This window comes from Neoarius graeffei, chromosome 3 (assembly GCF_027579695.1).
Source record: "Neoarius graeffei isolate fNeoGra1 chromosome 3, fNeoGra1.pri, whole genome shotgun sequence".
Taxonomy (NCBI): Eukaryota; Metazoa; Chordata; class Actinopteri; order Siluriformes; family Ariidae; genus Neoarius; species Neoarius graeffei.
In genome coordinates, this window is record NC_083571.1 from 13290830 (window position 1) to 13318507 (window position 27678).

Consider the following 27678-nt stretch of genomic DNA (forward strand, 5'->3'; position numbering starts at 1 on the left):
AAGACTCAGTGCAATATTAGCCAACATTAGCACAATTTGATATGATTTAATAATGTCTTTGTGACCTTAATGAACACCAGTTGTTGTCGGTATCAAGTCGGATTATTTACATGCCACACAAACTTAGAAAACAGTCATATTCGTATGTTGTCGTTTTTACACACTGAATACGAACTGTTGTTAACTGATTAATTTTACGAGCTAATCTAACGTTACATTCCTCAAGGACAGTTTGCTAGCTAGCAGCCGGTCACTGCACTGCAACCGCACTTGCTAATTGACATGGTAGCCGAACTTGCTTGCTGTTTTCAGGACCACACCCCCAGAGCGAATATTCATGAGCGAATTTTGTGTGGTTTCGCCCAGTGGAAACCTACAGTAACCATTTGTGTACCGCGCACGGAGCGTGATTTTTTTTTCTTCAATTAGAAATATTGGTAGGGACACGTCCATACCCAATTCTACGCCTATGGTCTGTACAACAGAGCAACATGTTGTTGTCTCTTCCCCATTCAGTGGATAACCTGGCTGGATAACTGTTGCATGCTGGGAGGCCCCGCCTCTGACAGAGAGCCGCGTGAGACGACAGAAAACAGCGCGGTGTTTTATTCAGGCAATGGGTCAAGCTAATACTCTGGTGACTTCCCTATGTAGATATACAGCGTGTAAATGCCAAAATCGCGGTAAAAAAAATTACCGAGTTCATTTTCATTTAACATACGATAAGTCGGTATATCGAATATCGCGACAGGCCTAACCACAGGTGGACTGCAATTAAGTTGTAGAACCATCTCAAACAATATCAGTGGAAACAAAATGCACCTCAGCTCACTTTTGGGTTTCATGTCAAAGGGTGTGCACACATGTACATATGATATTTTGCATTTTGATTTTTAATAAATTAGCACAAATGTCTAAAAACCTGCTTTCACTTTGTCATTATGGGCTATTTTGTGTCGAATTTTGTGACAAAAAAATTAACTCAATCTATTGTAGAATAAGTCTGTAATGTAATAAAACATGGAGAAGGTGAAGGGGTGTGCAGACTTTCCGGCTTGACTGTATACAGTTCTGTTCCTTACAAAACAGCTCTTGTTTCATGCGAGGTTTCTGAAGTGTTTTTCGTCCCCAAATTATCCTCTGCTACACAGATGAGTGCACACACCCTTTCTGATCATCTATAACATGGTGTGAAAGGATCAGAGGGAGGATTTGGGGTTGCTCTCACCTCACTGTTGGCCATGTTGAGCTTGGTGGTGAGCTCCTCTCTCAGGCTGTCCAGCTGCTCCCGCAGACGGTTCTTTTGCTCCTCGAGTGAAGTGCGCTCCTTCTCAAACTGCTGCTCCATCTCCTGATGGGAGAAATGCAACACCACAATGAGAAAATGGCCCACATGTCACAGTAAGGACACTCAAGTGTACTCAACTGAAGACTGGTGAAACCTTCGACGTCAAAAATTTGCCGGAGGCTCAAGAAACTTTTGTCAAAACATTCAGGCTTAGAGATACATGACTAGGAATTACAACCCCAATTCAAAAAAGGTGGGACGCTGTATAAACTGCAAATAAAAACAGAATGTGAAGATTTGCAAATCCTGGAAACCCTACATTTCATGGAAAATAGTACAAAGACAACATATCAAATGTTGAAACGGAGAAATTTTGTTGTTTTTTGAAAAACGTATGGTCATTTTGAATTTGATGTCAGCAACATGTTTCAGAAAAGTTGGGACATGGCAACAAAAGACTGAAAAAGTTGTGTAATGCTAAAAAAACCCCAAAAAACCTAAGTTGATTAATTGGCAACAGGTCAGTAACATGATTGTGTATAAAAAGAGCATCCCAGAGAGGCGGAGGCTCTCAGAAGTAAAGATGGGGAGGGGTTCACCGCTCTGTGAAAAACTGCATGGGGAAACAGTGCCACAATTTAAGAATAACATTCCTCAATGTAAAACTGCAAAGAATTTGGGGATCACATCATCTATGGTCCATAATACCACTAAAAGATTCAGAGAATCTGGAGAAATCTCTGTATGCAAGAGACAAGGCTGAAAACTGACATTGGATGCCTGTGATCTTCAGGCCCTCAGGTGACACTGCATTAAAAGCCGACACGTGTCTGGAGTGGAAATCACTGTATGGGCTCAGGAACACTTCAGAAAACCATCGTCTGTGAAAACACTTCATTACTGCATCCACAAATGTAAGTTAAAACCAGATATAAACAATATCCAGAAACACTGCCACCTTCTCTGGGCCTGAACTCTTTTACGATGGACTGGGGCAAAATGGAAAATTGCCCTGAGGTCTGACGAATCAAAAGTAGAAATTCTTTTTAGAAATCATGGACACCACGTCCTCCAGGCTAAAGAGGAGAGGGACCATCCGGCTTGTTATCAGTGCACAGTTCAAAAGCAGCATCTGTGATGGTATGAGGGGGCATTAGTGCACATGACATGGGTAGCTTGTACATCTGGGAAGGCGTCATTAATGCTGAATGATATATACATGTTTCAGAGCAATACGCTGCCATCCAGACAAAATCTTTTTCAGGGAAGGCCTTCCTTCTTTCAGCAAGACAATGCCAAACTGCTTTTTGTACATATTAAAACTGCATGGCTCTGTAGTAAAAGAGTCCGGGTGTTAAACTGGCCTACCTGCAGTCCAGACTTGTCTCCCATTTAAAACATTTGGCGCATTATGAAGCGCAAAATACGACAAAGGAGACCCTGAACTGTTGCGTAATTGAAATTGTATATCAGGCAAGAACGGGACAACATTTCTCTTTCAAAACTACAGCAGTTGGTCTCCTCAGTTCCCAAACGTTTTCAGAGTGTTGTTAAAAGTAGAGGTGATGCAACACAGTGGTAAACACGCCCCCGTCCCAACTTTTCTGGAACGTGTTTCTGACATCAAATTCAAAATGAGCATATATTTTTCAAAAAACAAAATTTCTCGGTTTCAGTGTTTGATACAGTATGTTGTCATTGTATTGTTTTCAAAGAAATATAGGGTTTCCATGATTTGACTAACAAATCGTCATATTCTGTTTTTTATTTACGTTTTACATAGTGTCCCAAATTTATGGAATTGGGGCTGTCCAAAAACAGTCCTGATTTTTATTTTTATTTTTTTTAAAAGTTCCACATACTTCAATGTACTTCATCTGGAGGAAGCAGGCACATTTTACAGCTGTCTTATGACTTGATTAATATTTGCATACCTCTGTTTGATGAGAAGGTTAATCATCTTTTGGTGCAATATTCAAAAAAGGGAAATACAACTATAAATTATGGCTGCTCTGTGAAACATTTGCATGGAAGAGTATTATTATTACAACCCCGATTGCAAAAAAGTTGGGACAAAGTACAAATTGTAAATAAAAACGGAATGCAATGATGTGGAAGTTTCAAAATTTCATATTTTATTCAGAATAGAACATAGATGACACATCAAATGTTTAAATTGAGAAAATGCATCATTTAAAGAGAGAAATTAGGTGATTTTAAATTTCATGACAACAACACATCTCAAAAAAGTTGGGACAAGGCCATGTTTACCACTGTGAGACATCCCCTTTTCTCTTTACAACAGTCTGTAAACATCTGGGGACTGAGGAGACAAGTTGCTCAAGTTTAGGGATAGGAATGTTAACCCATTCTTGTCTAATGTAGGATTCTAGTTGCTCAACGGTCTTAGGTCTTTTTTGTCGTATCTTCCGTTTTATGATGCGCCAAATGTTTTCTATGGGTGAAAGATCTGGACTGCAGGCTGGCCAGTTCAGTACCCGGACCCTTCTTCTACGCAGCCATGATGCTGTAATTGATGCAGTATGTGGTTTGGCATTGTCATGTTGGAAAATGCAAGGTCTTCCCTGAAAGAGACGTCGTCTGGATGGGAGCATATGTTGCTCTAGAACCTGGATATACCTTTCAGCATTGATGGTGTCTTTCCAGATGTGTAAGCTGCCCATGTCACACGCACTAATGCAACCCCATAGCATCAGAGATGCAGGCTTCTGAACCGAGCGCTGATAACAACTTGGGTCGTCCTTCTCCTCTTTAGTTCGAATGACACGGCGTCCCTCATTTCCATAAAGAACTTCAAATTCTGATTCGTCTAACCACAGAACAGTTTTCCACTTTGCCACAGTCCATTTTAAATGAGCCTTGGCCCAGAGAAGACATCTGCGCTTCTGGATCATGTTTAGATACGGTTTCTTCTTTGAACTATAGAGTTTTAGCTGGCAACGGCGGATGGCACGGTGAATTGTGCTCACAGATAATGTTCTCTGGAAATATTCCTGAGCCCATTTTGTGATTTCCAATACAGAAGCATGCCTGTATGTGATGCAGTGCCGTCTAAGGGCCCGAAGATCACGGGCACCCAGTATGGTTTTCCGGCCTTGACCCTTGCGCACAGAGATTCTTCCAGATTCTCTGAATCTTTTGATGATATTATGCACTGTAGATGATGATATGTTCAAACTCTTTGCAATTTTACACTGTCGAACTCCTTTCTGATATTGCTCCACTATTTGTCGGTGCAGAATTAGGGGGATTGGTGATCCTCTTCCCATCTTTACTTCTGAGAGCCGCTGCCACTCCAAGATGCTCTTTTTATACCCAGTCATGTTAATGACCTATTGACAATTGGCCTAATGAGTTGCAATTTGGTCCTCCAGCTGTTCCTTTTTTGTACCTTTAACTTTTCCAGCCTCTTATTGCCCCGTCCCAACTTTTTTGAGATGTGTTGCTGTCATGAAATTTCAAATGAGCCAATATTTGGTATGAAATTTCAAAATGTCTCACTTTCAAAATTTGATATGTTGTCTATGTTCTATTGTGAATACAATATCAGTTTTTGAGATTTGTAAATTATTGCATTCCATTTTTATTTACAATTTGTAATTTGTCCCAACTTTTTTGGAATCGGGGTTGTATTATTATTATTATTGTTATGTGTCATCCACACAGATATTTTTGTGGCTGGATGACAGTGGTAATGTCGCACATATCCCCAATGCTGAGTCTGATTTTAAAGGGAAAAAAAAGGAAAACATGCTGAACAAAGTGTCACAGTCTGCTCAGATAAGCGGTGGCGTTATATAATCTGAGACACGGCTCAATTATGGATTGATGAATGCAGTGTAAATGCAAATCACCTGTGTAATTATAGTAAATGTTTATCTGTGTATGGAAGCACAGCTGTAATTCATAATTACAATCATTATATGTATATAAAAAAAGACAAGACAAATATTGCAAATGACAGGCTTTAATACAAAGTTGCATGTTGTTGTAAATGTGCAGTTGCCACGCCGAGCGTCAGGATGATCAATTGGAAAACGCACCGGAGTGCCGTGTAATGGAGGCTGATGGCACTTGGAGTGCACTGCTGCTCAAAAACGTGTTTTATAATTTCGCATTTAGCTCTTGGAATGATCGCACGACTTTATCATGCTCATAACTGATAGTTCTGAAACGTGAATGTGCCGCCTGATGTTGTTCATGCTGTGTGCTTTCTATGCAAATATGCATGCACTTCTTCAAACCATAAATAATAAACGAGGCTACATATAAAATATTTTACTTGTCAAAGAGAGAAAGACCATGAGAGAGAGTGCATGAGTAAGACTGCTAAAGAACGGATAGTGTGCAGAGCTGATCATTGAGTACAGCTGGCGAGCGTGCATAATTTACCGTCCCAAACTTCCAAGTGGGGAAATATGCAAATATGTCCTCATGCATGATTAATAAGGCTACATCTGTAATTGCAGTGTGATGACATCAAAGCACAGGACAAAGCTTTCGGCGTAACCAAAAGTATGCAAAAATCAAACGCACACAAATGTTCCAGTTAACCCAAAGATAAAAGATGTTCTTTGAATACCATGAAAATCCTCACGCATGTCATCCTCAAGCCTCGGTCACAACCGGCCGTACGTACTCCTACGGCCGGTCTACGTGCAAAAAACGCAAGAAACGCACGGAGGGTGCGCGTGAAATGCACGGAGGGCGTGCGTGTGACGTGCTGATTTTCGAGCCGTAGACTGGCCACAGACCGGCCGCAGAGGTTTTTTGTCATGTCAAGCAAACTCTACGGGCGCTTACGTATTTTTCAGGTTGCAAGACAAACTTATGGCCAACGTGCGTCTTTCTCCATGAACAAAAAAAACGCCAAAAATTGCACGGCCAAAAAATCGTACGTCCAGTTGTGACCTAGGCTTTAGACACAATGGTACAACCAACTTAAACGATTTATATTGAACTGAAATGTGCAGAAAGTTTTGTATTTACAAGCAACAAGTTGAGTGTATATTTTATTTCATTCTATCCACATTCACTGGATACGAGCAATCGCACGCTCTGATTGGCTACTCTACTACTTGGCTATCAGCTCATATACCATGAGCAGAGAAAAACAAAATGGTGGAGCGTGTTACTGAACCAACCGAGGACGAAATAAAAACTCTACTCGAAAACAAAACCCCAAACAATACAAAAACAAGCAACAAAATATGGAATAAAAGTATTTGATGGTAAGAACGTATATTTTTTTTCCCCAAGAATTATTATTATCGCATTTTTCACACATGGCTCCTGTCATTTCGCCGGTTTGTTTACATTCTATATCTTTATTAAGCATTAAAATTTGTTGAATTTTTTTTAGACTGGTTCAAAAGCTCAAAGAAGTTTGAACATTACAGAGCTGAAATGTCCAAGAAAGAATTAAATAAATGTCTAAAGCTATTCTATACCTCGTCACGACAGCAAGACGGCACTTTCTAAAAAAAAAAAAAAAAACACTAAAGTGAATTCGTGCAGGCATCGATAGGTTTTTAAGAAGTCCACCTAAGCGCAAATGATTTTGTCGGACATTTTGTAACATTTTTATTTATTGAATTTGCAAAAAATAAAAATGCTCCGTTTCTCAAAATCCAGTGAATGTGGATAGAATAAAATAAATATTCCACTCAATCTCGTCGTACATGGTTTATAGCCAACTCGGCACTATGCACCTTGTTGGTTATCAGCTCATGTATGACTCGATTTTGTGGAGTAACTGTTAATTATTCACTTGTTAAACAAGATCAACTGTGAGCTACTGCTCACTTGCGTATCCCCCCCGCTCTCGTTTACATCAGAAAGCAAGCAGGCGAAGGAATAGGACACTTATTATGAATGTTGACTTCAACAAATAATGAACCCTGAAACAAGTAAGTAAAGAGCAGTGTCTCTCCCCAGGGATTTCAAATAGCATCCTGGTAAACTGTCATTTTGAAATAGCATTTTGCTTCTTGAAATAGCGTCAAAATCCACCCTATATGTTTCGTGAATACATTCAGTCGGTAAACAGGAAGTTGATGCGCGACAGACCTGAAAATGGTGCACATGGTATAGAACCCCAAGCCGAAACTCGGTACCAAATATCAAGCAGTTGTGATTTGTAGTTGTTGAGAAAAATGTTACAAAAATGTTGTAAATCCACCCTACATGTTTCATAAATGTATTGTCAGTAAACAGGAAGTTGATGTGCGACAGACCTGAAAATGGTACAAATGGTATAGAACCCCAAGCTGAAGTTTGGTACCAAGTGGTTATGATTTGTGGTTGCTGAGAAAAAGGGTGTTTCGGACGGACGGACGGAGACAAAGGTAAACCAGTATACCCCCCCCTTTGGAGTGGGGGTATAATAAAAATGTCTGATCTGCACTCTGGTCCATGATCATGTTATGTCATGTCTACAATTATACTGAAAGATGTATTCTGTTGAAGAACTGACTCTTTGGACTGAACTGAGCATGACTGAGCAATAACGACAATCTCAGGAAAAAAAATGGTACTAAACTGTACCAATCCTTGCTGCTCTGGGCAGTACCCTTAACCGTCACCTAATACGCATATTTCGTCAAGATACACAAATTAAGTTTTTACTGATGTTTACAGACCACATCAGCAATTCTGACACCCATTTCACAGTTATTCCACGAAATCGAGTCATACATGAACTGATAGCCGACAAGACACGTAGCGCCAAGTTGGCTGTAAAACATGTACATTGAGATAGAGTGGAATAACTGTTTTATTCTATCTACATTCACTGGATTTTGAAAAAGAGAGCATTTTTATTTTTTGCAAATTTGCTAAATAAAAACTTTATACAACCCCGATTCCAAAAAAGTTGGGACAAAGTACAAATTGTAAATAAAAACGGAATGCAATAATTTACAAATCTCAAAAACTGATATTGTATTCACAATAGAACATAGACAACATATCAAATGTCGAAAGTGAGACATTTTGAAATTTCATGCCAAATATTGGCTCATTTGAAATTTCATGACAGCAACACATCTCAAAAAGTTGGGACAGGGGCAATAAGAGGCTGGAAAAGTTAAAGGTACAAAAAAGGAACAGCTGGAGGACCAAATTGCAACTCATTAGGTCAATTGGCAATAGGTCATTAACATGACTGGGTATAAAAAGAGCATCTTGGAGTGGCAGCGGCTCTCAGAAGTAAAGATGGGAAGAGGATCACCAATCCCCCTAATTCTGCGCCGACAAATAGTGGAGCAATATCAGAAAGGAGTTTGACAATGTAAAATTACAAAGAGTTTGAACATATCATCATCTACAGTGCATAATATCATCAAAAGATTCAGAGAATCTGGAAGAATCTCTGTGCGTAAGGGTCAAGGCCGGAAAACCATACTGGGTGCCCGTGATCTTCAGGCTCCTAGACGGCACTGCATCACATACAGGCATGCTTCTGTATTGGAAATCACAAAATGGGCTCAGGAATATTTCCAGAGAACATTATCTGTGAACACAATTTACCGTGCCATCCGCCGTTGCCAGCTAAAACGCTATAGTTCAAAGAAGAAGGCGTATCTAAACATGATCCAGAAGCGCAGACGTCTTCTCTGGGCCAAGGCTCATTTAAAATGGACTGTGGCAAAGTGGAAAACTGTTCTGTGGTCAGACGAATCAAAATTTGAAGTTATTTATGGAAATGAGGGACGCCGTGTCATTCGGACTAAAGAGGAGAAGGATGACCCAAGTTGTTGTCAGCGCTCAGTTCAGAAGCCTGCATCTCTGATGGTATGGGGTTGCATTAGTGCGTGTGGCATGGGCAGCTTACACATCTGGAAAGACACCATCAATGCTGAAAGGTATATCCAGGTTCTAGAGCAACATATGCTCCCATCCAGACGACGTCTCTTTCAGGGAAGACCTTGTATTTTCCAACATGACAATGCCAAACCACATACTGCATCAATTACAGCATCATGGCTGCGTAGAAGAAGGGTCCGGGTACTGAACTGGCCAGCCTGCAGTCCAGATCCTTCACCCATAGAAAACATTTGGCTCATCATAAAACGGAAGATACAACAAAAAAGACCTAAGACAGTTGAGCAACTAGAATCCTACATTAGACAAGAATGGGTTAACATTCTTATCCCTAAACTTGAGCAACTTGTCTCCTCAGTCCCCAGACATTTACAGACTGTTGTAAAGAGAAAAGGGGATGTCTCACAGTGGTAAACATGGCCTTGTCCCAACTTTTTTGAGATGTGTTGTTGTCATGAAATTTAAAATCACCTAATTTTTCTCTTTAAATGATACATTTTCTCAGTTTAAACATTTGATATGTCATCTATGTTCTATTCTGAATAAAATATGGAATTTTGAAACTTCCACATCACTGCATTCCGTTTTTATTTACAATTTGTACTTTGTCCCAACTTTTTTGGAATCGGGGTTGTACAAAACGTCTGACATTCCGCATGTTAGATTCGGCACAGTTTTACGCCGGATGCCCTTCCTGATGCAACCCTCTCCAATTTATCTGGCCTTGGGACCGGCACCAAGAGTATGCTTATGCACCCCCAGTGGCTGGATTTATACATGTGCATCAGTGAGAATGGGGATGAGAGTGTAGTGAAGATGCAAGGAGTAGACGTAAAGAAAGTTGGTGAATTCAAGTACCTGGGGTCAACTGTGCAGAAAAATGGGGGCTGTGATAGTGAGGTGAGAAAGAGAGTGCAGGCAGGGTGGAGCAGTTGGAGAAGGATTTCGGGAGTCATTTGTGATAGGAAAGTCCCAGCAAAAGTGAAAGGTAAGGTGTATAAGACAGTAGTGAGACCAGCTGTGATGTATGGATTGGAGACCATACCCTTAACGAAGAGACAGGAGGCAAAGTTGGAGGTGGCGGAGTTGAGGATGTTAAGGTTTGCGATGGGAGGTTGGACAGGATAAGGAACGAGCACATTAGAGGGACAGCACATGTGGAGAGCTTGGGAATGAAGCTAAGAGAGATGAGACTGAGATGGTATGGGCACATCCTGAGAAGAGATGCAGAGCATGTTGGAAGGAGAATGTTGAGGATGGAGCTGCCAGGCAAACGAAAACGAGGAAGGCCAAAGAGGAGATACATGGATGTGGTGAGAGAGGACATGAAAGTGGCAGGTGTGGTAGAGAAGGATGCGGAAGACAGGGAGCAATGGAGACGAAAGATCCGCTGTGGCGACCCCTAATCGGGAGCAGCCAAAAGAAGAAGAAGATACAAAATGACCGGCAAAATCATTTCCGCTTAGCGAACACGTGACAAACTGTATACATGTGGAGTAAAATATTCAAATTTAACAAGATTTACATCAACAGTTGATCAATGAAAACACATTTTATCAGAAAAAAAATTAAGCCTCACACTTTCTGAGTAGAGTTTTTATTTCGTCCTCGGTCGGTTCAGCAACACGCTCCGCCATTTTGTTTTTCTCTACTCACGGTATATGAGCTGATAGCCTTGTAGTAGAGTAGCCAATCAGAGTGCATGATTGCTCATATCCAGTGAAAGTGGATAGAATAATACTTGTTAGCATATTAGAAACTTCAGTCAGGTATCAGACAACTCTGATGTAGATGATTGACTGTATTCGTGATGTGGAGAAAATTGGACTATTGCTGGAAGCTTCTCCTACAGAGACTATCGATATAGTTCTGTGCTATTTAAAAAAAATAATAATTAAATGGTTTTGAAGACTACCTCTTCCAAGTGTTGGATGGAACTGACAAGCTGTCAGTGCTCAAGGGAAGAAAAGGAAGTGGAAGGAGAGAAAGAGGAAGAGGAGAAACTCCAGGTCTGGATTAAAATAGCTGTTATCGTCTTGTTTCTGTACGACTTGGCGCTCAGCTCTCACGTAATCCCTGCTCCTTCATTATTCATCCACCCTTCAATTTTTCTTTTGCCATTTCCATTTCTCAGAGCCGCGACTGATAAGCCCAAAGCGGCTCTGCGCTAATGTGATTCGGCTCTTTAGTGTCGCGCCTGCTTCAGTGTCCTGTCCTCTGGATCTGTCCCTGAGGATAGGTCCCAGCAAAAAGGGCAAAACGAGCTGCCGGAGACGCAGGTGCGACATCGGAGAAAATCAGCCATGCCTGCGTAAAAGCCTGCCTCGGGGACTTCAAGGAGACATGTTGGTGTTGGAGAGACAGACAGCGCAACGTTTGAGACTCGCTGTCATTTGGAGATGAAAAGAGAGCAGAAACAGGCGACTAAAAATAGATTTGAGATTTTTTTTTTTGCATTACTTCTCATGAAACTTGCAACCAATAACAGTTGTTATCAGTTATTACAAAGCAAAGGTCTATTTTTACCATGGCAAGATACTGCGACTGTGATTCCTGTTGGTTTTAATGTTTAATCCTGAGGAAAAATCTAGCATGTGGTCACATTTGATCATTAAAAGTTGCCAAAAATTAAACACCCCAGAAGTTATTCATGAGCCAAGACATTTAGTGGCAGTTTACTTCTGCAGCTTAGTTATGCATCATGCAAACCAAAATTTTACAACCCCAATTCCAAAAAAGTTGGAACACTGTGTAAATTGTAAATAAAAACAGAATGCGATAATTTGCAAAACACAGAAACCCTATATTTCATTGCAAATAGTGCAAAGACAACGTATCAAATGTTGAAACTGAGAAATTTTGTTGTTGTTGTTGTTTTAAATATATGTTCATTTTGAATTTGATGTCAACAACACATTTCAGAAAAGTTGGGACGGGGCAACAAAAGACTGAAAAAGTTGTGTAATGCTAAATAAAAAAATGCATTTAGTTAATTGACAGCAGGTCAGTAACATGATTGTGTATAAAAAGAGCATCCCAGAGAGGCAGAGTCTCTCAGAAGTAAAGATGGGGAGGGGTTCACCGCTCTGTGAAAGACTGCGTGGACAAACAGTGCAACAATTTAAGAAAAATGTTCCTCAGTGTAAAACTGCAAAGAATTTGGGGGATCACATCATCTATGGTCCACAATATCATTAAAAGATTCAGAGAATCTGGAGAAATCTCTGTATGCAAGAGACAAGGCTGAAAACTGACATTGGATGCCTGTGATCTTCAGGCCCTCAGGCGACACTGCATTAAAAGCAGACACGTGTCTGTAGTGGAAATCACTGTATGGGCTCAGGAACACTTCAGAAAACCATTGTCTGTGAAAATAGTTCATTACTGCATCCACAAATGCAAGTTAAAACCAGATATAAACAATATCCAGAAACACCGCCACCTTCTCTGGGCCTGAGTTCTTTTACGACATACTGAGGCAAAATGGAAAATTGTCCTCGAGGTCTAACAAATCAAAAGTAGAAATTCTTTTTAGAAATCATGGACACCACGATGGGCGGCACGGTGGTGTAGTGGTTAGTGCTGTCGCCTCACAGCAAGAAGGTCCTGGGTTCGAGCCCCGGGGCTGGCGAGGGCCTTTCTGTGCGGAGTTTGCATGTTCTCCCCGTGTCTGCGTGGGTTTCCTCCGGGTGCTCCGGTTTCCCCCACAGTCCAAAGACATGCAGGTTAGGTTAACTGGTGACTCTAAATTGACCGTAGGTGTGAATGTGAGTGTGAATGGTTGTCTGTGTGTCAGCCCTGTGATGACCTGGCGACTTGTCCAGGGTGTACCCCGCCTCTCGCCCGTAGTCAGCTGGGATAGGCTCCAGCTTGCCTGCGACCCTGTAGAACAGGATAAAGCGGCTAGAGATAATGAGATGAGAATGAGATGGACACCAGGTCCTCCAGGCTAAAGAGGAGAGGGACCATCCGGCTTGTTATCAGTGCACAGTTCAAAAGCAGCATCTGTGATGGTATGAGGGGGCATTTGTGCACATGACATGGGTAGCTTGTACATCTGGGAAGGCGTCATTAATGCTGAATGATATATACACGTTTCAGAGCAATACGCTGCCATCCAGACAAAATCGTTTTCAGGGAAGGCCTTCCTTCTTTCAGCAAGACAATGCCAAACTGCTTTCTGTACATATTAAAACTGCATGGCTCTGTAGTAAGAGTCCGGGTGCTAAACTGGCTTGCCTGCAGTCCAGCCCTGTCTCCCATTTAAAACATCTGGCACATTACGAAACTTAAAATACGACAGAGGAGACCCTGAATTGTTGAGCAACTGAAATTATACATCAGGCAAGAATGGGACAACATTTCTCTTTCAAAACTACAGCAACTGGTCTTCTCAGTTGCCAAATGTTTACAGAATGTTGTTAAAAGTAGAGGTGTTGCAACACAGTGGTAAACATGTCCTTGTCCCAACTTTTCTGAAACATGTTTCTGACATCAAATTCAAAATGAGCATATATTTTTCAAAAACAATAACATTTCTCAGTTTCAACATTTGAGGGTGGCATGGTGGTGTAGTGGTTAGCACTGTGGTCTTATAGCAAGAAGGTTCTGGGTTTGAGCCCAGAGGCTGATGGGGGCCTTTCTGTGTGGAGTTTGCATGTTCTCCCCATGTCTGTGTGGGCTTCCTCTGGGTGCTCTGGTTCCCCCCCACACAGTCCAAAAACATGCAGGTTAGGGTAACTGGTGGCTCTAAATTGACTGTAGGTGTGAATGTGAATGGTTGGTTGTCTCTGTGTCAGCCCTGCGATGACCTGGCGACTTGTCGAGGGTGTACCCCACCTCTCGCCCATAGTCAGCTGGGATAAGCTCCAGCTAGCCTGCGACCCTGCACAGGATAAGCAGTTATGGATAATGGATGGATGGAGTTTCAAAGCATATTTGTAAAGGCTGGAGTAAAATATAATAGCCTGTTAACTAAAATATTCCTTTTATTAAAAATGAAAATCCTTAATAACAAATACTCTCCTTCTTCTTCTTCTTCTTCTGGCTGCTCCCGACTAGGGGTCGCCACAGCGGATCTTTCGTCTCCATTGCTCTGTCTTTTGTTAATAAACATTTATGAACCTTTGCTCTTCCTCCATTTGCTTCTTTTTTCTTTTTCTTTCAGCAGTCTGATTTCTTGTTAAATCTATTTATAGAGTCAATCACACAGCAGCTCTTTCCCATTTTACATTTGTTTTTTTTGTGTTTTTGCAGCATTAGAGCTGTGTTACTTCCACCCAGGGTGAACGCATGCGTATTCTCGCTACTGTATTTTATTTTATTGCACCCTATACTGTCTCAACAATGCAACTACGGCAAGGAAAAACTAAGATTACACAGCCTGATAATAAGCTTATTCTTCTTCTTTCAGCTGCTTCCACTAGGGGTCGCCACAGAGGATCCTGATCCGCATATTCGATTTGGCTTTATTTATTTATTTATTTTATTTTTTACACTGGAAGCCCTTCCTGATACAACCCTCCCCAATCTATCTGGGCTTGGGACCAACACCAAGTATGCACAGTCAGTGGGAAAACACTGACTCATTGGAGTGAAATATCAGGAATTATTATACATACAGGACACTTTTTCGATGGAATAAAAATGTGTTCTATTCCCTTCTAGCAGGTTTCATTCATTTGATTTGATAGCATGCAATATTGTTAGCGTATCGCTTATCCTACATGTATTACGTTACTCTACCCAATGGAGAATTAGCGTTGAATATGGTTTACGATATCACACGTCGTCAAGATAACATGATGTCACATGTCAGAGCTGATGCAAATATCGAATGAGAATGTTTTCTGCTGTGCATGCGCAGAAGTATTTCTTTGTTCACTGGGAAAGAGAAAGACGTGTTGAACACCCGAAAGGCTACTAAAACTTCATCAGATATTCTTCACACATATTTACAAGAGAAAAACATATCAACGGGCATCAAAAAACTGGAAAAGAGAGTGTGTATGTATTATAATAATAATAATATTGGCTGGCTTTTTTTCGTGGTATATCAGATATATTCCATTCAGCTACTCGTCTTCGACTCATTCAATATTATGCTACCTGAATGGAATATATCTGATATACCACGAAAAAAAGCCAGCCAATATTAGTTCAATATGTCACTCAGATCCGTGATGTATTTTGTATGAAAAATGTGAGTTTTTCAGTATGAGAAGATAAACTTCATATCTTCAAGCCAACGTGTGATTTTCTTTTTATTATATGGTATGGACACATTCACAAACAAAATGTATCAAAACAATTCATTGATTTCCTCATGAGTGACATATAGAGATTTATGTCACGGTTGTGGTTCTCCATGTCCCAGTTGGAGCTTGTATGAAAAATACCAGTGGCGTATTTCCTAGTAAAACACTTGTGTTCATCTTGTCTAAGCCCATTTCTATAGATCGAGTGCAAAATTATACCATTCACAGGGTTTTAATAATAAGAATGCTCGTTTTTTCACAATTATATCCAGTGAAAACATTTTCCATTCATACACATCACATGCACATTTTAAATATTTTTAATCTTCCTTTAATTAAAGGTATACTTGTCATATAATTATGCATGTGTGACAAGTTTCCTTTTCAGTTTTACTCATCAGGGAGTCTCTTAGAGATGTGAAGTCATCTAAATGCAAAAATCTTATTTATATTATTTGTCCATGACATAAATCACACTATTTTTCTTTGTGTAACTCGCCTACTATCCACGCACACGGTTTCTCCCACTGCACTAGCAAATTACAGTGCGTTATTTGGGATAGAAGTAAATCAGATCATTTAATTCCGTCTTATTCGCCACATTCTCTCAGTGTACGTGTGATATTAAATGGCTAATGGGTGAAACAGTATGTGGAGGTTTTGGAGTGTGACACGCGGCTGTTTGTTGGCAGGAATGCAGTCGACAGAGATAGAAGACAGATTGTGTGTTGGCTGAGCCAATCATGCATGGCTTTTTGGGCTTACATTTCATATGCTTTCAGTCGAAAATATCACAACAGACAAGCTAGTAGTCGTGTCATTTTGTAGCTTCTGGGTTCAGCCTCCCTTGCAGACGACAAGAGAAAAGGATGTGGTGTGTCAGACAGAGTGCTGAAGGAATGTAAAGGTGTGTGTCAGCACAAACAGGACATCTAGGTTAGGGCCAGAAGAAGAGGCAGGATGTCTAATGAAGCGTGGGTTTGGAGCGGATACTCTGCTTCTTAGATCTGTGAGGCTTCCTGGAGCTTGAGCAGCTGGACTCGCACTAGCAAAAAACTATTTTAAAAGGACACACTGAAGTGCCAGCCGGGTCTGTTCAGGAAGTCACCAGCTGTGATCCGTGTCACTGAGTAGATGCATCCACCCAAAACAACTGGCAATGAACCAATCATGCTTATGGAACAACTCTTAGTCCAAACACCGTACCAGGGACATGACCAATTAAACATGTAGAATGCCATGGCATTTCTACAGCACTGTTATCCCTCTAGAAATACAGCAAACCTATATAAAATAGCCTTATAGAATTATTATGTAAAGACCCCTGACCCATAATTATGGCGACCCCTAACGGCTGAAAGAAGAAGAAGAAGAAGAAGAAGAAGAAGAAGGAGCTTATTATCAGGCTATGTAATCTTAATTTTTCCTTGCTGTAATTGCATTGTTGAGACAGTATAGGGTGCAAAAAAGTACAGTAGCGAGAATACACACGACTTCACCCTGAGTGGAAGTAACACAGCTCTAATGCTGCAAAAAACCAGACATGATGGACTGTGTATGAATGAAAATAATCCACACTCGGGTGGTGTAATGTGGCACAATGTAAAGTGAAGTAGATTATTTTCATATAACCGCACAATTGAATACACAGTCTGCTGATTATTAATAAACACTGTAATCAGCATAAACAACACTTTTTTGTATTTTAATGATTTATAATTAAACCCAGGGTAGGTAATTTTGGAGAAACCGGCAAGAGTATGCGAGAGTTTGAAAGTATCCAACCAAAATAATCCCACCCCTTTGTTTCAGCCCTACTTCCCAAGCCACTCCTTCAGAGATGTCCACAAGTGTCAGCGACCAGCGGTTTCCTCTGCCTACTGGCTACTCGATCCCAGGTTAAAACAAACAACAACAAAAAAACCCTTGCCTTTCGATGTTCAAGCGATTTTGTATAGTCTTCGCTGCCTATAATTTGCTGCAAATCCAATTATTTCACCACGAAATTGTCTTCGATTCGGGTCAAGTATGATCGGAAGCGACATCATATTTGTTGATCGATTCTCGTGCTCTGATTGGCTAAGCCGAACCACATGATCACACCGTAGCGTATGTAGTTATGTTACTGAGCCAGGCAGCGTACTACAGAGGGTAACTGAGAAAGTGAAGCACACACACACACACACACACACACACACACACACACACACACACACACATACACACACATTGGGAGGGAAATTCATACATATTTGCAAGTATTTTACAGGGAAACGGTTAGTAATTTATTAGCTGAGAATGCACCAGAAGGCATGTAAATTTCAAAATTTTCTGGGGTGGGGGGGCATGTCCCCAGATCCCCCTAGCATTAGCAACGGCAAAAATTCCAGAGCCACCTACTACTTTTTTTTTTAGCTGGCTACTTCAGATTTTCCGGAGAACCCTGTTCCTTCAAAACACATGAACGCGCACTGCCTGACTACTGCTAGAGGACGAGCCCCTGAAAGAGAGCGAGAGCGAGAGTGCAGCACGTTAATGCCATATCCATCTTCATCATGTCTCATTCGCACATAAAAAAAACCATCTAACATTATCATAATGAATGCAAATGATGAACATGGCTATTGTTAGTCCTCACAGCTGTCAACTACCTCGCTAGATTTAAAGAAGAAAGAAAGAAAGCACAACTTTATTCATCACACACTTGTGAAATTTCCTCTCTGCATTTAACCCATCTGAAGCAGTGAACACACACACGTGAGCAATGAGCGCACACACATACCCAGAGCAGCGGGCAGCCATGCTAACAGCGCTTGGGGAGCAGTTGGGAGTTCGGTGCCTCGCTCAAGGGCGCCTCAGCCCAAGGCCGTCCCATATTAACCTAACCACATGTCTTTGGACTGTGGGGGAAACCGGAGCACCCGGAGGAAACCCACGCAGACACGGGGAGAACATGCAAACTCCACACAGAATGGCCATCGCTGGCTGCTGGGTTCGAACCCAGAACCTTCTTGCTGTGAGGCGACAGTGCTAACCACTACACCACCATGCCACCCGCCAAACAATATGTCTGCAGTATGTTTGCCGAACTTGCACGTGCAATGAGCCTACGTGCAGGTAGGCAGGTCGTTATGTAGCCCATTTGAACCAAATGAAATGATTGAACGGGGTGTTTTTTTTTTTTAAACAGTCCTGCGACTGCCACAGATGACAGATTGTTGTTGTTTTTTTTCTTTTTATCGTCAGAGCATTTGATTTATTCATTGCTGTCAGGAAGGAAACAGATCTTCAAGAACTGTAACAAAAAATACTTAGCTTTAAGATTTAATGTTGTGGTACGTCTCAGAGACAAGTTCCTGTTATCACTTACGTTTTAGCAATGATAAACAACCATTCCCTCACCAGAAAAACCTACTCTCTCACTGTCTCTCTTTCCAAAAAAAAAAAAAGCAGCTTGTCTTTTAACCTGGCGGAGAAACTGTCGGAAAGCACAAACTCCTCTATCCTGAAGTCTTTCCTGGACTGGAAAACTTTACAAAGCACCTACACCTGAGACTCCTTTCATAAATGTTAAATAAACTTCTCCTCACAAAAAAAAAAAATGTCACTACAGCAACATTTCGACAACATATATTAATTAACAATTATTTGCCAAAGGCTCCGTGAATATCGGTGAATAATAACTGAGACGAAGACTTGGTTATGATTCACCAATATTCACTGAGCCTGAGGCGAATAAGTGTTTTAGTATAAATACACAGGTGTTTTTTTTTTTTTTAATTAAATCGTATAAAAAATTAATTATTTCAATCTTCAAAAGCGGCATGCAAATGTAATCACGGCACGACACGGACTTGTGTCACTTATCTACGCCAAATCACATAAAATACTTTGTTTTGTAATCAATAAAATAAATCACAATTCCACCTTACCTTCGAATAGTTTTAGACCAAACTCCGTAACATCTTCAGCGCTATAGGAACAGCATTTTCTTTCATCATTTGTAATTCTTCCTCACTTACAGTGATGAAGTGATTGGCTGCCATTTTGCCGAGAAATAGTCCAAATCTCTCGACCAATCAGCACGTGCGATTTTCAATAATCACCTGCGTATTTATGCTAATTACACATATACTGTATAATATGGACACAAGTCTTTTACTGGGCAATACGAGCTCCATCTGGGACATGGAGAACCAAAACCGTGACATAAATCTCAATATGCCACTCGTGAGGAAACTCATGAATTGTTTTGAAAAATTTGAGTACTTTTTATTTGTGAATGCATCGATATAATAAAAATCACGTTGGCTTGAAGATATGAAGTTGTAATATCTTGTCGTGTTGAAAAACTCGCATTTTTCATATGAAATACTGTACATCGCAGATCTGAGTGATATATTTAAATAATATTGGCTTGCGTTGAGTGGTATATCACCTGTAACCTCCTGGGAACCAAGAAAAAAATGTGTCTCTCAATTTCTCTTTTGTTGTGATTTCCTTACTAGGAATTTCCCAGCAACCCTCCTAGTCACATGATATATCATTGGAAAGCCCAGGATCTACTCTTTACAAGACACTAGGATTCAAATGAATAGCTTGAAAGAGTAAGAGGGTGTGCACGTAAAACAAATGTCAACTACAGAGGACACAAGTCTATGGGTTGGTTCTCAGGAGGATATTCAATTCAGCTAGCATGATTTTGAACAAGTCAAAGACGAGTAACTGAATTAAATATATCTGATATACCACGAAAAAAAGCCAGCCAATATTATTATTATTATTATTATAATACCTACACACACTCTTCATATCAGCATTCTCGAAGGCCAATGCTAGCTTACCCGCAAGTTAGCACGGCAGTGAAGTCACCTTCCAGCCGCTCTGGAGTTCATCAGTAGCACAGGCTACCAACCGAGAAACTAAGATTTCTGTCTCCAGACTCTTCCTCGCACGCTTACCACAGTATTTTTCACTTATACTTAGGTATTCATTTCCCTCTGTGATTTACTTAGCTACTTTTAAAATCGACACTGACAGCTACACACAATGGCACAACCTGGCAGCCAAAATTCTCTCAAAATCTTCTGTATTTAACGAATGTTTGTTTACAAACTGTCACAGTCACTCGCTAGCACGGAACTTTTACATCTCCGATGGGCCTCTTTTCCAGTTTTTCAATGTACATTGATATGTTTTTCTCTTGTAAATATGCGTGAAGAATATATAATGAAGTTTTGGTAGCCTTTCGGGTGTTCAGCGCGTCTAGTTTCAGTTATCATTTTATTTATTTAGTGCTTAATTATAGCATTGCTAATCCTAGTAGTAGCACTGAATTAGCCTCTTTCCCAGCGGACAAAGAAATGATTGTGCGCATGCGCAGCGGGAAAGTTTTGTCACTGGATATTCGCATGAGCGCTAACGTGTGTGAGGTCATGTTTGACAACGTGCAGTATTGTAACAATATTACACGCTCATTCTCCATTGGATAGAATGGCGTAATACACATAGGATAAGCGATATGATAACAATATTGCATACCAGCAATAAACAAGCTAGAAGGGAAGAGAATACATGTTTTTATTCCATCGAAAAAGTGTCCTGTATGTATAATAATTCCTGATATTTCAATTCACACCAATGACGTCACTCCCAGTGTTTTCCCGCTGACTAGGCACACGTTGTCAAAATGGTGAATTGGTTCAAAATTAAAATTCTTTTGATTAACTTGCGTTTTTTTTGCATATAAAGAACATTACATGGCATGAAGATATCCACCACTCTAAGATAAACTTCATATCTTCATGCCACCATGTAATATCCTCTCTCTCTCTCTCTCTCTCTCTCTCTCTCTCTCTCTCTATATATATATATATATATATATATATATATATATATATATATATATATATATACACAGTGGTCCTTGAAAGTTTGTGAACCCTTTAGAATTTTCTATATTTCTGCATAAATATGACTTAAAACATCATCAGATTTTCACACAAGTCCTAAAAGTAGATAAAATTAACCCAGTTAAACAAATGAGACAAAAATATTATACTTGCTCATTTATTTATTGAGGAAAATGATCCAATATTACATATGTGAGTGGCAAAAGTATGTGAACCTCTAGGATTAGCAGTTAATTTGAAGGTGAAATTAGAGTCAGGTGTTTTCAATCAATGGGATGACAATCAGGTGTGAGTGGGCACCCTGTTTTATTTAAAGAACAGGGATCTATCAAAGTCTGATCTTCACAACACATGTTTGTGGAAGTGTATCATGGCACGAACAAAGGAGATTTCTGAGGACCTCAGAAAAAGCGTTGTTGATGCTCATCAGGCTGGAAAAGGTTACAAAACCATCTCTAAAGAGTTTGGACTCCACCAATCCACAGTCAGACAGGTTGTGTACAAATGGAGGAAATTCAAGACCACTTTTACCCTCCCCAGGAGTGGCCGACCAACAAAGATCACTCCAAGAGCAAGGCGTGTAATAGTCAGCTAGGTCACAAAGGACCCCAGGGTAAATTCTAAGCAACTGAAGGTCTCTTGCACATTGGCTAATGTTAATGTTCATGAGTCCACCATCAGGAGAACACTGAACAACAATGGTGTGCATAGCAGGGTTGCAAGGAGAAAGCCACTGCTCTCCAAAAAGAACATTGCTGCTCATCTAGAGTTTGCTAAAGATCACGTGGACAAGCCAGAAGGCTACTGGAAAAATGTTTTGTGGATGGATGAGACCAAAATAGAACTTTTTGGTTTAAATGAGAAGCGTTATGTTTGGAGAAAGGAAAACACTGCATTCCAGCATAAGAACCTTATCCCATCTGTGAAACATGGTGGTGGTAGTATCATGGTTTGGGCCTGTTTTGCTGCATCTGGGCCAGGACGGCTTGCCATCATTGATGGAACAATGAATTCTGAATTATACCAAAGAATTCTAAAGGAAAATGTCAAGACATCTGTCCATGAACTGAATCTCAAGAGAAGGTGAGTCATGCAGCAAGACAACAACCCGAAGCACACAAGTCGTTCTACCAAAGAATGGTGAAAGAAGAATAAAGTTAATGTTTTGGAACGGCCAAGTCAAAGTCCTGACCTTAATCCAATCGAAATGTTGTGGAAGGACCTGAAGCGAGCAGTTCCTGTGAGGAAACCCACCAACATCCCAGAGTTGAAGCTGTTCTGTACGGAGGAACGGGCTAAAATTCCTCCAAGCCGGTGTGCAGGACTGATCAACAGTTACCGCAAACATTTAGTTGCAGTTATTGCTGCACAAGGGGGTCACACCAGATACTGAAAACAAAGGTTCACATACTTTTGCCACTCACAGATATGTAATATTGGATCATTTTCCTCAATAAATAAATGAGCAAGTATAATATTTTTGTCTCATTTGTTTAACTGGGTTCTCTTTCTCTACTTTTAGGACTTGTGTGAAAATCTGATGATGTTTTAGGTCATATTTATGCAGAAATATAGAAAATTCTAAAGGGTTCACAAACTTTCAAGTACCACCGTATATTAAACTAGTCCTTATATATTGAGGAACTACTTTCTGAGAAGTGCTGGTTCGCAAAAATAGTGCCCACCTTGTGTTGTGACCAATCAGATTTGAGCATTCAGCCACGTTGGATAATGCAGTCAGTGAGTATAAAAGGCAGGTAGTGAATTAGTGAAATTGAATCTGATAAGAATCTCACTTCAGGTATCTGACTAAACATCTCTCTGTATGGTAAGAACCCCTGGGTTGAGATCCACCGGTTCAGAGCAGTGAAACCCTATTGTTCAGTGTTTCCAAGGACATAAACCATCTACCATAAAAAAAAAAAATCAATAAAGCCAGTGAGATGGAAACGAGAGTCAGTTCATGAGACTGCAGGATACGAGAGCGAGACAATGAATTGCCTGTGTGTGTTCTCGATGTCAAAACACTAACCTCGCTTAACGAGGTCCAATAATAGAACAGCCAACGTGAGACGACGGCAATGACAATCAAGCGTCAGGCTACACTACAGCCTCATCTCCATCACACAGCTCCTCTTCTCCTTCTCTCTCTCTCTCACTTTCTTTACAAACAGCGTGACAAGATGATAACACGCTTCGTGTGCCGACGTGGAAAGAGATGCACTTCCATTTTCATTTTTCAGCTAATGACATCCCTCTTGTATATCCTCGTAACGCCGTTTCCATCCAGCACTGATCGAACCCAAACACTCCGAGCCATTAACAGCACAATTTACAACACGATACAACTGAGAAACAAAACTATTTGAATGCTTTAAATAATATTAAGCCTAATGTTATACTGTTCGAGACAGAATAAACATTAGCAGTACCAGTAGCAACACTGATGCAGGAGTAGTAGTTCTTTGCAGCTTATCATAATTTTATTAGGAATGGCAAAGTCTTAGATGTGGGGTTTTTTCCCCATTGTCACTTGGTTTTTGAAGGATTTTTGAGGTCGAGGTAAAAATCTGGTTTTAAAAAAATTAGAGCAGTATTTCAGGTTTAATTAAAAAAAGAAAAAGAGCTCATTCAATAACTGATGGAAATACTACTACTACTACTAATATTATTATTATTATAAACAAATTAGCATTTAAGTACGATCAAATGCGCATTACAGACATTAATAAATAGCTAAATTACAAAACATTGTCTATTGTACAAAACATATATCAAAATTCCGATATAAAACATAAAATATCTCAGGCAAAACACATTTATATTACTTATTGTCCAAAAATAATTTATCTTTATCTTCATATAAATATTGCAGGTGCAAAAATCAGTTAATAAAACGTTTCTATAAAAGAAATCAGAATGTCATAGAAATACCTCATAATAAAACATATTATTCGATCCACATTCACTGGATATGAGCAATCACGCGCTCTGATTGGCTACTCTAGTACCAGGCTGTTAGCTCATATACCGTGAGTAGAGAAAAACAAAACGGTGGAGCGTGTTGCTTAACCAACCGAGGACGAAATAAAAACTACTTGAAAACAACCCCCCCCCCAAAAAAAGGAACAAAATATGGAATAAAATTATTTGATGATAAGAACAAATCTTTATTATTATCGCATTTTTCGCAAATTGCTCCTGTCATTTCACCGGTTTGTTTACATTCTAAGCGGAATTGATTTTGTCGGACGTTTTGTATGAAGTTTTTATTGATCGAATTTGCAAAAAAATAACAATAAAAATGCTCCGTTTCTCAAAATCCAGTGAACTTGGATAGAATAAAACAGTTATTCCATTCAATCTTGTTGTACATGGATTATAGTTTATATTGGCTCACGTACGACTCGATTTCATGGAATAATTGTTAAATATAATAATGATACATTAATACGATCAGTTGTAGTATCTAAAATTTATCCATAAGCAGCCCGAAGGGGAAAAAAAAAGTTTTAACCAAAGACTTAAAATTATCAAAGTTCTTCTCATGTATTTCAATATTTCAACATTTGAAGTATTTCAATAAATACTTCAATATTTGGTCATGTTAAAGTGACACATTTAGTTCACTATTATATCCACGTACATCGTTTTAAAAAGGTGTTGAAATCAAATATGCCATAAATGACACGTTCAGAGCTGTTTTAATAATGTAACGGTCAGAAACTTATATTAATCGCTGAAAGAAAACGAAAATGAGATCTGGTAGAAATTCTGCCTTTGAAATTGTATTTTTTTAACTTCCTGTAGTAATATCTTAATACCTTAGACGATGTCAGTGTGTGCCCTTCAGTGTATTCAATATAGTTCAATGGCAACAACTACACAGGAGTTCGTTCCTTACTTTCCCCTTTTTTCATTGTGTGTGTGTGTGCGCGAGATGAAAGTGCACTCACGGCCAGCAGTCGGTTCTTCTCTTTCTCGGCCGAGCTCTGGGTGTTCTCCAGGGCGGCCCGGTGTTTTCTGGAGAGCTCCTCCAGCGCACGGCTCTGCATCTCTCTGAAGTGAGAGGTTTCCTCCTCGTATCTGTTCCGCAGGTTCATCAGCTCCTTCTCATAGGCTTGCTTTTCCTCGCGAAGATTCTGCACAGGGGAGAGGACAGCAGGACGATGTGTTGAACTCGGGAATAACGCCAGGATGAAAATCTTCCACACTTCAGACTGAGCGGTAGTGAGTGAGTTAATCTGCTTTCAGAAATGACCAATGTTTACGCTTATGTAAGGAGGAATAGAATACTTGTAGGCGTACCGTTTGTCAAAAGAAAAAAAAAATCAACGCTGGGGTCAAAGTTCTTTTTTTTTTTTCTATAGGAGCATGTCTCATTCTGCTAATAGGTACCGCAGCTGGTAAACAATTCATGAAAGAACGAAACGTTGATGAAACTAGTTCCTTATGTTATAGTCGTTTCCTCACCAGACTCTTAAAATCCTGTCCTGAAGAACAATATGTTGTACAAAGAAGCGGAGATGTCACATGTACACAAGCACAGTGAACGCTCACATGTGAGCAACGAGCACACACACATACCCAGAGCAGTGGGCAGCTATACTACAGCACCCGGGGAGCAGTTGGGGGTTAGGTGCCTTGCTCAAGGGCACTTCAGCCATGATACACAGGGAGGGAAAAGAAGTGCTGTTCATTCACTCGAGTCCCCTCACATTTTTCCTGCCGGTCTCGGGAATCAAACCAGCGACCATTTGGTCTCCAGACTGCTTCTCTAACCTTCACACTGGAGACTTCTTCCATAAAGGTTAAAGAAACATCTCCTCACATAAAGCATCAGCATCCGATTAATCATTACGCACCTTTATTTTTCAATTTTAAAAACACGTTACTTAACAAATCAACTATTCTGACCAACCAGATTTGAGTATTCAGTGTCATGGACTACTGACTACGTTCAAGCTAGACGTCTTGATATAAAAAGTAAAGATTCTTGGATTTTTTTCCTTTACATTCCATAATATAAAAACATACTGATGATCGTATTCTTGTCAGGATGTACAGTATCTGCACAACCGTTAGTGAACTAGAGGCGTCTCGTGTAACTCGCATGGTCCTAACAGGCTTACATAACCTTTTAAGCCGAAGAACGCACATGGAAACTGGCAGGGGGTGGAACTGCACAGCCTGAGGGGCACTCAGACTCAGACGCAGCATGTTAATTTCAGCGTCTGTGATGAACAGGAAGAGACGGAGACTTGTTATTCGACCATGTTTCGGATACTGACAGGCCTCAGCTCTCGGCACGTCCCGCATTGTTAGCGAATTCAACAAGCCTGAAACAAAAAAGCAAGAGACTCCATTAAAGCATCTAGGAACATCCGGCATAGTGAATCACACACTCCTGCCTTCATTTAGCCCCACGTTGTCATAGCAACGCCAAACCTCAGACCACATTCATAACACAAGGCCGTGTTCTTCTCTTCTCTACAGGCGCGCTGGCTGGGGATGTGTTCTGAGCCGGAGACTGGAGTTCAAAAGTTATGGCAATGTTTATGCAGGAAAAAAGTTCCTTATATTCAGAATTGGTTTATGCGACTGATCTGAGTGTTGGATTATGCGGAGGGTCCAAGCTGTTACTATAGAAACAATAAAGTGTTAAAACAAGTGCATTAATATTAATGTATCAGTCATATTCAAGCTTGAACTACTGTCTGACCAATCAGATTCAAGAATCGAATACCAGGGTAATATAGTGACCAAAAAAAAAGTGAATATAAAAATCGAGTATAAAGTCAAGTACTTGAGAGTATTTATAGCCCAAAGTGTAAAATTCAGTGTGACGTATTGCACTGATAATCTCTAAATACACCCCAGAGAGAGAGAGAGAGAGAGAGAGGCAGAGAGAGGAGAGAGAGAAAAAGAGAAAGAGAGAGAAAGAGAGAGAGGGAAACAGAGGAAAGAGAGAGAGAGACAGACAGAAAGAGAGGGAGAGAGAAGAGACAGAGAGAGAGAGAGAGAGGACAGAGAGGGAGATGAGAGAGAGAGAAAAGGAGACAGACAGAGAGAGAGAGGCAGAGAGAGACAGAAAAAGAGGGAGAGAGGAGAGAGAGGGAAACAGAGAAAGAGAGAGGAGAGAGAGAAAGAGGAGAGAGAGAGAGGGGGAAACAGAGGAGAGAGAGAGAGAGACGGACAAAGAGAGGGAGAGAGAGGAGACAGAGAGAGAGAAAGCGAGGACAGAGAGAGAGAGAGAGAGAGAGAGGGAGAGAAAGCGAGAACAGAGAGGGAGATGAGAGGGAGAGAAAGGGAGACAGACAGAGAGAGAGAGGCAGAGAGAGGAGAGAGAGAGACAGAAAGAGAGGGAGAGAGACAG

At 40.4% G+C, this 27678-nt stretch overlaps 1 protein-coding gene across 4 annotated transcripts in view; it reads right to left on the reverse strand.

Annotated features, from left to right (window-relative positions):
- Positions 1–27678, reverse strand: part of fam184ab (family with sequence similarity 184 member Ab) — a 440896-nt gene that overhangs the window by 182358 nt on the left and 230860 nt on the right. For all 4 annotated transcript variants that reach the window (XM_060915808.1, XM_060915811.1, XM_060915809.1 and 1 more), the window contains exons 6-7: positions 25259–25444; positions 1229–1351 (exon numbers count right to left, since the gene is read on the reverse strand). In XM_060915808.1, the coding sequence (XP_060771791.1) occupies positions 1229–1351; positions 25259–25444 (309 nt within the window). The remainder of the gene's footprint in view (positions 1–1228; positions 1352–25258; positions 25445–27678) is intronic.